Raw genomic sequence first — 12,135 nt, 5'->3', positions numbered from 1 at the left:
TTCCTCCCCCCTCCTTCCCTCCCTCCCTGCATCCCCTCCCTTCCTCCCCCCTCCCTCCCTCCCTCCCTCCCTGCATCCCCTCCCTTCCTCCCCCCTCCTTCCCTCCCTCCCTGCATCCCCTCCTTCCCTCCCTGCCTGCCCCTCAACTTCAACACACCCAAAAAAAAAAAAAAAAGTGTTATCCTGCTGAATCCATGGCGGAGCTTCTGCCACATTAAAGTAAGTTGTGTTAACGGTTACCGGTAACGGTAACGTCTCTCCGCGGTGTAACGTTAGCCGTCTGTCGCGGGACAACAACGTAACTTAGCAGGTCGGCACCGAAATCCAAGCCTCATCCCATGTTTTGATTGTGTTCCCCGGACCGCTGGCTAACGTGCTAGCTTTAGCTTAGCTGTAGTTATGTGGGGGAACGGGCGAGCCAACTAAGCGTGAGATGTGGGGGGGGGGGGGGGGGTACAAACTGTGATTTTAGGGGAGTCCGAAGCTACGCGTGTGTTTCTTGTGAATAACGGCAGCTAATAACACATTTAATTAGTTAAACAGCGGTGGTTAACTTTACCCTGCTAACATGGCCAACTTTACAGCACCACGGTGTTTTAAAGTGGTGACGTCGGCGCGTTTACGTGACCTCAACGCCGGAAGTCAACATCCAGCATCTCTCCTGAACAATATTACCATCATTTCTGTAACTCAAGGCAAAAACATGCATAAATAAAGTACCTTGATGACGTCAGGTCCAAAATCAGACATTCCTTTCAGGTTATTTTTATCTTCTGACGTGTTCTGTACAACACCGTATCAGGTATTTCATTATTAAGGCAGAGAATAATGTGTGTTGTACAATGTGGTTACCTGTCTGTACACACGTGTTTTCACTGATTGGCCCTTTTATCTCCTTAACAACATGATGAGGTGTTTAAGCCTGTGGTGACTAGATGATTTCTGTATACTCCTCTAGTGGCCCAAAGATGATCCATACGTAGCAGGAAGCAGAGGAAGACAGCGGTGCAGCAGAGATGTCTCCCAAAGTGCCCAGCGGCCAAGGCAGAGGGGATTATTCTGCAGTGCAAGTAGCTGTCCGAGTGCGTCCCCTGCTGCCCAAAGAGCTTCTCCACAGCCACGAGAGCTGCATCACTGTGGACTCGGAGCTGTGCTGTGTGACTCTGGGCCACGGCCGGAACTTTCTGAGTGACCACCTATTTGAAGAAACCTGCTGTCAAGAGGAGGTTTATTCATCGTCTGTCCAGCCACTCATCGATGCCTTCTTTCAAGGATTCAATGCTACAGTTTTTGCCTATGGGCAGACAGGCTCAGGCAAGACTTACACCATTGGAGAAGCTAATATTTGTAAGTTATTTATTTTGTCTTCCATTGTCCACTTCAGTTGTCAGTTTATCCTGTATTAGAACTGGTCCTTTAGCACAAGACAATTCAAAAGAGAACAATACCAAATGGAAAGTACAGCACGCGTGAAGTGGACTTGTTAAACAACGTTGCACATTGAGTGGCGAAGTCCCGCCCCTTCCGCTGGACTCCATGGGACCTCTGAGATCGTAACAAATGTATGGGTCTCAATGCAGATAATATACTTATTTGCTGGTCCCAGTCGTTGTATACCCCAAATTAGAAAACCTACCAGTATCAAACTTTTTCGTCATGAATCGTAGTTTTTTTTGCATGAAAAATTATCTTTAAAAAACAAAAACAACATTTGTGAAATTCATGGCACAATTCAAACGGGACCAGAAAATTATTTCGATCTCGCCATAGGAATACATGCATCAGAAATTCATATTGAGGTCCCATGTACCGGACATAGAAAGGCGGGACTTCACCACTCTATTGTGTGCGCTCTCATCAAGTTTAAGCATAACAAGCGAGTTGCATTCGCTTCTGTGTGTTTGAATTGTGTTTGCAGGTTCCTTTAGAGATGAAGAGCAGGGCATCATCCCCAGGGCTGTCGCAGATGTCTTCAAGCTGCTCGATGAAAATGACCTCACAGACTTCTCTGTGCGAGTCTCATATCTGGAAGTCTACAAAGAGGAGTTCAAGGACCTACTGGAGGTGGAGACAGCCAGCAAGGACATCCACATCAGGGAGGATAAAGGCAACATTGGTATGGAATCGGCAGCCTAATGTGTCATTAAGCATTTCTTTGTGGTTGTGTTATGAAAGATGTTAATTTACATTTTATGTTGGTTTTTTTTCTGTGCCGCTTCATAGTTTTGTGTGGTGTAAAGGAGTGCGAGGTGGAGGGTCTCGATGAGGTTTTGAGTTTACTCGAGTCTGGAAACACAGCCAGGCACACCGGTGCCACCCAGATGAATCCAAACTCCAGCCGGTCACACACCATTTTCACCGTTTATATGGACCAGCGTCGGGGAAGTACTCGCCTTTATGGGACTGCTACAAATTCTGGACCGCAAATGTTGTCTTCGAAGTTCCACTTTGTTGACCTCGCAGGGTCAGAGCGCATCTTAAAGACGGGGAACACTGGAGAGAGACTGAAAGAGAGCATCCAGATTAACAGTGGTCTTCTGGCTCTGGGGAATGTTATCGGGGCCCTGGGGGACCCGAAGAGGAAAGGCTCTCATATACCATACAGAGATTCTAAAATCACAAGGTACATTCTTTATAAAGCTTGTGAGCATACCAGTCCAACAGAAAGTGGTGTAAAATGGCTCTTTGGTTTAATTCATATAATCCTTGTTTCACCTAGGATCCTAAAAGACTCTCTGGGAGGAAATTCCAAAACACTGATGATTGCCTGCATCAGCCCGTCTTCTTCAGACTTCGATGAGAGCCTGAATACGCTTAACTACGCCACAAGAGCCAGGAACATTCAGAACCGGGCGACGGTCAACTGCAAGCGTGAGCCGGACCGCGTGGAGGGGTTGGAGCAGCAGATCAAGGCGCTTCGCAGAGCCCTCGAAAACCGCCAGCGCTCAGAGACCCGGATCATCTCTCACGCTGATCCAAACAGGAGACCTCGACTGGGAGAGGGAGAGATCAGCAGAATGCAGGCGCAGAGCGCCCACTACAGGACATGCACAGACACTGCTTACAGGTTAAAGCATTGATTGATCAAGTTAAATGTAGTCTCCATAATTGTGCTGTTACTAACTATCTTAGTTCGTATATAATGTGCATGTCCTTGACTAATTGAGTGGTAAATTAATTTGTGAACTAAGTGGCATATTTTATATTATAAGCCACGTGTGTCCCATGCACAAGTTCATGATGTAAAAACAGAATTAGGGATATCAAATGATTTATATTTATGTAGTTCATCTTTTTGTTCATGGAAACCACCACCATATTGTGAAATGTCCTAATTCCCAATTCCCAGTCAAATTTAATCCAGTTACTCGAATACATTTGAGAAATTTCACTCAGTTAAAATAATAACACCGGGAGTACTTAATCCTTTTTATTTTTAATCTACAAATCCCTAAAGAGGCCAAAACCGACAAAGAATTTACAACTTCTACAGTTAAACAAAAGCCTAATATACAGTGACTTATGCATGAAGCCCTGCTTCAGGAACGCAGGTTTAAGAAGCATTGATGTTTGCTTCCTTCAATAGTCCTCTTATTAATGTCTCACAGGCTGCTGCGGGAGCTGCAGAGTGAAGGGGCTCTCACTGCAGAACAGAGTCTCAGAGTGAAGGAGTGGCTGTGCTCGGTGGAGGAGGAGCGGAGTGGCCTGACCACGGCCTCGGGACCAGACAGCGGCATCGACAACAGCTCCACTGAAGACAGTGTTGCGTTAAGGAGAACAAGGCCTTCTGTGAGGACCCAGGTCTGCCTCTTTTCACACTTATTTATAGTATCTTTAAATGTTCAGGGTATCCAGCACTGGTGTGTTAAAAAATGTGCTCTGAAAACGATTCCCCAGGATCCCGAGGCTGCGGAGGAGAGGTGGAGCCATGAGCATGGAGAGAAAGAGGATAGCATCGTCCTGCTTCAAGCACAGATCCAGCGGCTGGAGCAAGAAAACACAGACTTTTTAGCAGCTCTGGAGGATGCTATGGAGCAGTACAAGCAGCAGGTGAGATACAGAAGAATTCCAATATTGTTTTTAGTGTTTAATCACGGCATGTCACCTTCATAATCAGGGTTGAGAGGGTTACTTTAAATATGTATTCCCATACAATTACTCATAATGTGTTAAAAAAAATGTACTCTGTAACCCGATCCAAATAATCATAGTATTAAAGTAATGTAACTTGATTACTTTCCATTACTTTTGGATTACGTCAATACCAAATATGCATATAAAGAGTTTAGCTTACGGTTTCCTTCCTTTTTCATGCGTGATAATAGCGGTAATTATCCGAATTTAACTCAAATGTAAATGCTATTCATACTCAAATTTCAATTAAACTGCCATAAACGTATTCCGGTTTGGGGCTTACCTGTTAACAGTTCCTTAAATTTGACGTTGAGTCTTTGGAAAGTGACTGTATTTTCAGCACCGGAAGGCATAAGCTGCACTGCACGATGAGGTTGTTTCCCTTTTTCAGCTTTGAAGTTAAAATATTGTCTATATTTCCAGCAAAAGAAAGCATTATTTGATCTGGAGGCCGTGATAATGAGAATCTTTTCACTCCAGACCAGTGCTCTCGAGCAGTCTTCCATGCATGACGTGTATCGTTCTTTGTTTTGAACCGTGACATATGGTGGTGCGCAATAAAAACGCTGACTAGTAAAATACGATGCCTTCGCTGATGATGTTGCTTTTCCTTCCTTCTCAGAGTGATAAGCTGCAGGAGCAACAGGACTTGATAGCAGAGCTGCAGAGTCTGCTGGCTACTCCAGAGCTGGTGGGTCTGGGCCTGAACTTGAGACCGCGGCCACACACGGCCCCGATGAGCTCCATGCAGCACAGTCAGAATGGAGGGACACACAGACAGGTAACCAATCAGCAGGGAGAGTTTCTCAGGAGGTGCATGCTCGTTAATGGGGTGAGCACATACCTCGCTACCAGAGCACATGTCATAAAAAACTCTTAAATTATTAAATTTTAATTATTTTACAGGTCAGTCCAGTGGGCTGTCTTGGTTTCGGGTCTTGTGGGGATCAGGAAGGTAGCCTCTATGAGGAGCAGGAGATCCCAGAAGAAGCAGAGATGCTGGACACAGAAGAAGAGGGCAGTCATTCCAACCTCAGCCAGGAGAGACGCAAGTAAGTTGTGTTTTATTTCTATTGAATGTTAATCAAATAAATAATGTTAACATTCCAGACTGAGGACAGACACTTGCGTTATGTTCCAAATCCAATGCTTTTGTCAGACAGGTGAACCTGACCTGGAACAAGATGGACATGCTTTCAGGAGGATTAGCGATTGGTGGTCGAGGGCTCATATCTCTGCCGGAGCCAGAGCAGCACCCCTGTTTAGCCAGAAAAGCATGTAAGTAACAACTAAGTGCTGTTAGAAATACAGAAATAAAAGGATCCACTGGACTCAAATATTCACAACACTGTTTGTGTTCCTGCTATTGAAGTCATTCATGCACAAATTGGGATTTTATTTATTTATTCTCACACTGAGAAACATTCAGACTCTTTTCCTGAACGTTTCACAAGTATAAAACCTTTTCGAAGCCTTTTTGATGCACCATGGTTCATGTGTTTGTGGGGAAGTGTTTGAGATACCAGCCACATATGGGAGGACAATCGCTGTAGCTTTTATTGTGTCTCCAATCAGATCTTCAGCGTTCAGTCAGGCTTTTAAATTGTGTTCAATATGCTTTTGTTGTCTTGTTTAGTTGTACTCTGTGGTCCAAGGTCCACATTGCACACACTTTATGCTCAAGTGGAAGACCAGAGTTAATCAGGGAATACTGAGCTGTGTAGTTGCTTGAGGAAGATCAGATATGAGGGCTTGAAGCATGGCTGTTGCCTGGAAGCTCTGTCTCCTTTCCTCATGATACTGCCCTGCTGACTTCCTCTGTGTTCGCTCTCTGTGCAGCCAACTCCAGTGCTGGGGAGACATCTGTGCGTGAAAGTCTGAAAAGCTTTGAAGGCGTTTCAGAGTTGGGACTTCTTCAGGCACAGCAGAAGATCAGGGAGCTGTCCGTCACAATACGTATGAAGGAAGAACTCATCAAGGAGCTGGTCAAAACAGGTAGCCATGTCAATCAGCTTATCCTTCCTGAGCTGCAGCTTTTCCAAATACAGGTGCATGTTTTCATGCATCAATTGTTTGTGGGGGTTTTTTTTAGGTAAGGATGCTCAGGCCCTGAACAGGCAGTACAGCCATAAGATCACAGCTCTGGAGAGGGAAGCTGTGCTGGCTCGACAGGAGCTGCAGGAGGCCCAACGGCAGCTGCAGGATCTAGAGAGGCAGGAGAGGGAGATCAGCGGGACGGACAAGACCAGAGCGCAGGAATGTCGCAGGAAGATAGCTGCTGCTCAGAGTAAAGTTCAGGTTTGTGTGCCACACTTCTCTAATCATGCATAATTACACATAAAGACACACACGCAGTCTTGATTTTAAACCCATATTCTTTCACTGGTGTGTAATTAACCACAAACACTGTACTAGTGTTTATTAATATGCTTACACGTGAGACCTTTGGGCCTATACTTTTGAACTTCTGAAAAGGAACATGTACACGGTTTGGTTTCAGGTTCTCAGTCAGCGCCAGAGGGATACCGCTCGTCTCGCTAACCTTCCTGCCCAGAGCGAACGTCGCGTGTTGGAGCTGGAGCGAAGTGTTCAGAGTATGAGGCAGCAGCAGGAGCAGCTGCAAAGGCGGCTCCGCCAAGAAAGTCAGCAGAAACGACGTCTGGAGACGGAGATGCAGAGGAGAACTCACAGAGTCAAGGTACCTCAGGCCAATACGGCAGAGTGGCAGCTCACTAACCTTCATCAATGTCAGTAATCGGTCAAGTTGCTTTGGTCATGATCCAGGTGTGCCAAGCCCTACATGTCTGGTCATTGCTTCTGATCCTGAATGAGTCATTTTAGAACCAAGCTAGTCTCAGTTTATTGAGAATTATTATTAATTTCCAAAGGGAAACCTGTAGCGATACCAGTAACCCATCAAAAGTCAAAATGGATGCAATGGTTTAAAGTAAAACTCATACTATATGAGGGCCAAATGCATTTATTTCTTGAAGGCAGGTCATTTTCTCCTATGCTAGTCCTGTCATTGACCTTCCTTTCTTTCCACCCCATCCATCCCTTTTGAAGGAACTCGAGATCAAGAATGAGCAGCAGCAAAAGATCCTGAAAATAAAGACGGAGGAGGTCGCTGCCTTCCAGAGGCAGAGACGCAGCGGCAGCAACGGCTCGGTCATTTCATTGGAAGAACAACAGGTTGGACAAGAACGAGTTTATATCTCTATAACTTTGAATTCATAGGAAAGAAATTGCTTTTATATTTTACGTGTTTCTATTTCATCATGATGTGTGACCTTTTGTGTTTTGACTACCTGTGAGCAGAAGATAGAGGAACAAAAACGCTGGCTGGATGAGGAAATGGAGAGTGTGCTGCACCAGAGGAGGGAACTGGAAGACCTGGAAGGAGAGCTCACTAAACGAGAGCAAATCCTGGCCAAGAAAGAAGCCCTGCTTCAGGAACGCAGTGGACTGGAGACCAAGAGGCTCCGCTCCAGTCAGGTATGAACAGCCAGTAACGGCTCCATTCAGTGACACGGGCAACTGGCAAGTGCTAAACATTTTTATTTATCTCGCTTCCAGGCCCTGAGCCAAAACCTGGTGACACTTACGGGGCGCATAGAGTCACTCGAGCAAGAGTTGAGCGAGAGGAACGGTCTTCTCCGCAGCAGCAGCGCTCAAGACTCGCAGCAGATTCGCCAAGAGATCTCCAACCTTCGCCAAGAGAAAGATTCACTGCTTAAACAGAGAGTGGAGCTGGACGATAAGCTGCGGCAGGGCAGCCTGCTCTCACCTGAGGTCAGTCATTAGTCTGGGGTTCAAGCAGAAACAGAAAACAACACTTTGTGTCCCCTGAAGAATGGATATGTGTGTATTTTTGTGCTTTTATAACAGTAACGGCAGATGAGAAAACATGTGACAAGCTGTAGCAAAGTCTCACTGAAAGCTGTGATGAGAAGCTGTGATGTTCATGTTCACACTCTCATTAAGTGTATTCCCTACTTCCCTTTGGCATTCGTAGGAGGAGCGTACAGTGTTCCAGTTGGATGAGGCCATCGAGGCTCTGGATGCAGCTATTGAGTACAAGAACGAGGCCATCACTCAGAGACAGAGACAGCTAAGGGCTTCTGCCAGTATGCTCTCCCAGTGGGAGATGAACCTCATGGCCAAACTCAGTTACCTGTCTGCCTCTGAGACCAGAGCCCTGCTGTGCAAGTACTTCGACAAGGTCTGTGCAGTGCTCAACATGAGATTCAGCTTTTTTCTTTTACCATGTTTCCCCTACTTCAGTTCTAAAATACCATATTTACTACATCAGTAATGTTAAATGACCATTAGTAATGGCAACACTCCCCACTTTATGTGTCATGTAGGTGGTGTCTCTGCGTGAAGAGGAGCGTAAGCTGCAGCTCGCTCTGGCGGAGCTGGAAATGCAGCTGGACGAGCAGCAGAAACTCGTGCAGTGGTTGGAGTCCGCCCTCGATCGCACACAACTCGACACAGATCGCCGGCTCACACAACAGCAGAAGGAACATGAGAGGAGTGTGCAGCTCCTACTGCAGCAGTGTCGAGGTGTGCATACATAGTATATGTAGTATAGATAGAGGATAGATTTATAGGTAGATGATAAATGGGATTAAAGGAAGGGGTTAGTTCTACATTATGTATATATTTTATTAGATTATTTTCATCTTCTTTGATAGGATAACGTGAGTGTCCTTCTATCCACACAGAACAAATGGACGAGGGCCTGGCAGGAAGGCAGCGGCAGTATGAAGGATGGATCCATAACCTCAGCAAGGAGCTGAACCACTACAAGACAGCAAATCTGGAATTAAGCAACAGACTGAGGGAATTCTGCGGTTCAGTCAGCCAGCCAAAAGAACACGTTAAAGGTAGAAGTATCATTTTTATGCACAACATCTTTTAGCCGCCTAAATGAAATACAAAAAAAGGTCATAAAAAATGTCTTAGTATTTCATTAAAAATATATTATATATATAGTTCATCAAGATTTTACTTAACATTTTCATGAAAATGTCATAATGAAATTTTAATTCAACTGGTATGCTATGAAAATAACAAGTAATATAAAATGATAGTATTTCATTAAAAAAGTCATAGTATAGTACACCATAACAAAATTCTGTATGTTGTGTTTAATGATAAAAATTCAGAAAATTCAGTCATAATGCTGCATGTCATTAAAAAGTCATAGTAAGCTATTAAAAAAAATAATGGTTAAATATGGCATAAAAGTGTAGTATGCCTTAATGTAATCAGCAGCAGAGGCCCTGTCATTGTAATGTAACCATATCATATACTATATTATTATAATATTACCTTTAATGTTGTGTGTTGTCGAGCTGAGGCTAATTCTTACTGAATACTTCATTTACAGTACTATGTTATTTAACTTAACTTTAAAGCGTTTTTCTGTGTACAATTGTATTCTGAAAAGTAACCAGTAACTAAAGCTGTCAAATAAATGCTGTGAAATAAAAATGTTCCCGATGTATGTAGGCATGTTGAGTTGAAATATGAAATAGCTTCAGGTTAGTCGTATGCCTGAGTAAATGGACTTACTTTCCACCAGCGCTCTTTAGTTCAGAACATTTATTGGGTTCGTTCCTCTTCATCAGACATCTTTGATTAAGCTCTGAGTAGCAGCACTTATGTCTGGTGGCTAATACTAATACTACTAATACTCACTGTTCAGTGTGTCATGGCCGCTCTAACTCTCCTCTGGACATGTTGTCTTTCAGCGGTGCCGTCTGACGGTAAACCAGTAGGTGTTGGCGGTGTTGAGAAGCTGAGCCGTTGTCCTGACGACAGCCCAGGAGGACGGGGGTCATGCCAGTCCGACAAGCCTTGCAGGTCCAGGGAGGAGATGCGTGAGCTCGTGAACACCCCTCTCCCGTCCACATGGAGGCGCTCCTCTCTCCCCACGGAGGAAGCCGCCGTCATGGAGGAGTTCTGGCTTCGGACGGCCGGGGATGCTCCCGTTAACCGTGTAGTACAAACTGGTTTGGGGTCCTGGGGCGGGCCGGCGTCTCTGCCCGCGGTTAAGTCCCGCAGAGAGTTCCGGCGCTCCAGCCTCAACGTCGGACCACTGACTTCAAACAATGCCTTGATTGATGTCCGGAAGAATCCTGTCTGAAAAGAAATGTATTGTACGACTAAAGACAGTCTCATAGATTTTTGTTCTGTGGTTTCTGAAATATTTTGTCGCATTAACCTGCTTTAGTTTTTGTATGTTCATTTTTTACGTGCGTATAATGTTTTTTTAAATGAACAAGGACACCCACTGATTTTTATATGAAGCACTTTCAATGAGGTAAAGTTTATGTTTCCATGTCATACAGTAATTGGAAGGTCCTGCCAACCGCGGTATCAACAGGAGGTGAATCATTCGCATCATTACAACATGACTCATGTCGTCTTTTTACCTTCAACAGTACGTTATATTAAAATGTTTTTGGAACATGAGGTCCCTGAGTTCGGATCTTCTTTTTTTTTTATCATAACCTGCTGTGTTGTGTTGTTGAATATTGAAACTATACTATCCATCCATCCATAAATATTTAAAATTCAGTGACCTATTTAGCTTCGTTATGAACTTCCAAAAAATCATGAAATTGTAGGATATGGCCTGTAATAGACACGCATCATTCAATTTGATTTACACTTTATGAGAAACTTGTATCCAGAAGTTAAAAATACCTGAATCTGACAGGAGGAGGTTCTCCTGTTTTATGTACGTCCCCTTTCCCCAAACGAGCTGGGACGTAACAGACATTACAGGCCATTTAAGGAGGTGATTTTCTTGGTTGGTTCTCAGAGAACAAACAGGAAGTATTCAGAGAGGAGCAGCAGATGAAGGTGAGGAGAGGTGGACCTGAAAAACACTAGTGTGCAATGTTTTTTGTTGCCTCTCCGTTCCCCAGAAAATGCTGAGAATCAGAGGGACTCATATCAAGGACATGGTATATTATATCATGAAAACTAGTAAACATGTCACGTGAAGTTTTTCTTCATACTGTTGTATGGTATGAAATAAGTAAAGAAAAACAACAACCAAAACAGTTTATTACGTCACAGGAACTTACTAGAGTATGCCAGAAAAGTAATTAAAAAAGGCATGAAAAACATTTAAAAAAAAGGTCAGTGTCGAATGCCAGAAAAGAGTGATAACAAAGACGTGTTATATGGTATGTCATTAAAAATATGGCAAGAAAAATATTCTAAAACAATGTCATAACATAAACAGAAGACAATTTTATAGTTTGGTAAAAGTCACATAAAATTCATTAAATATATATAAAGTATGCAACAAAAAAGTCACACAAACGTCATAGTGTTCAGGAAAAGGAATCATAGTTTAGAATGTTAGAAAAATAAATAAGTTATAGAATAGAATTTCATGAAGATGTCATGAATAATGACATGGTATAGCTATAAAAAATGTCATATTGTAGAAAAGCATGAAAAAGTCATAGTATAGTATGCCATACATACTATACTATGACTTTTTGAATGCATTTTTTCAACATACTATCCTATGATTTTTACTAATTCTTTTGGACAAAGTATTCTATCATTTTTTCATCACTTTTTTCGACAGACTTTAATTTGACTTTTTTCCTTGTTTTTTCAACATGCTATACTATGACTTTTATTATCACTTTTTACGACATACTTTAATATTTCTTTTTTTTTCAACATGCTATAGGCCTACTAGGATTTTTACTAACACTTTCTTCGACATATTATTCTATCGTTTTTTCATCTTTTTTCGACAGTATACTTGGACTTTTCTTATCACTTTTTGCAACATTTTGGACATGCTATGATTTATAATCACTTTTATCATCACTTTTTTGACATACTTTGACTTTATCAAAACGTTTTTCAACATGCTATACTTTGACTTATCAATTTTTGGGACATACTATACTATTACTTTTTTGACATGCTATACTATTACTTTTATTATGACTTTTTTCA

At 43.0% G+C, this 12,135-nt stretch overlaps 1 protein-coding gene across 2 annotated transcripts; it reads left to right on the top strand.

The window, feature by feature from the left end:
- Positions 1–120: 120 nt before the first annotated feature.
- On the top strand, positions 121–10,606 carry kif7 (kinesin family member 7). 2 transcript variants are annotated; one of them, XM_084015989.1, is made up of 20 exons: positions 121–219; positions 959–1,347; positions 1,919–2,116; positions 2,224–2,623; positions 2,720–3,067; positions 3,609–3,801; positions 3,898–4,050; positions 4,757–4,915; positions 5,041–5,186; positions 5,294–5,412; positions 5,974–6,129; positions 6,227–6,432; positions 6,635–6,832; positions 7,201–7,326; positions 7,453–7,629; positions 7,711–7,926; positions 8,150–8,356; positions 8,502–8,700; positions 8,862–9,023; positions 9,894–10,606. In XM_084015989.1, exons 2-20 carry the CDS (start codon positions 1,017–1,019, stop codon positions 10,286–10,288), a joined length of 4,089 nt encoding a protein of 1,362 aa, XP_083872115.1. In that variant the 5' UTR covers positions 121–219; positions 959–1,016; the 3' UTR covers positions 10,289–10,606. The 2 variants fall into 2 exon arrangements, with proteins under 2 accessions (XP_083872115.1, XP_083872114.1); XM_084015988.1 differs by having other exon boundaries at positions 5,291–5,412.
- Positions 10,607–12,135: the final 1,529 nt, after the last annotated feature.

The sequence above is a fragment of the Eutrigla gurnardus genome (assembly GCF_963514095.1).
Source record: "Eutrigla gurnardus genome assembly, chromosome: 1".
Classification (NCBI taxonomy): Eukaryota; Metazoa; Chordata; class Actinopteri; order Perciformes; family Triglidae; genus Eutrigla; species Eutrigla gurnardus.
This window is presented reverse-complemented; position numbering and strand designations above follow the sequence as displayed.

Coding starts and splice junctions, on each gene's coding strand:
- kif7 (XM_084015988.1), top strand. CDS start 1,017: ATGTCTCCCAAAGTGCCCAGCGGCCAAGGCAGAGGGGATTATTCTGCA. Junction 3,802..3,897: donor GGCCTTCTGTGAGGACCCAG/GTCTGCCTCTTT, acceptor ACGATTCCCCAG/GATCCCGAGGCTGCGGAGGA. Junction 6,833..7,200: donor GGAGAACTCACAGAGTCAAG/GTACCTCAGGCC, acceptor TCCCTTTTGAAG/GAACTCGAGATCAAGAATGA.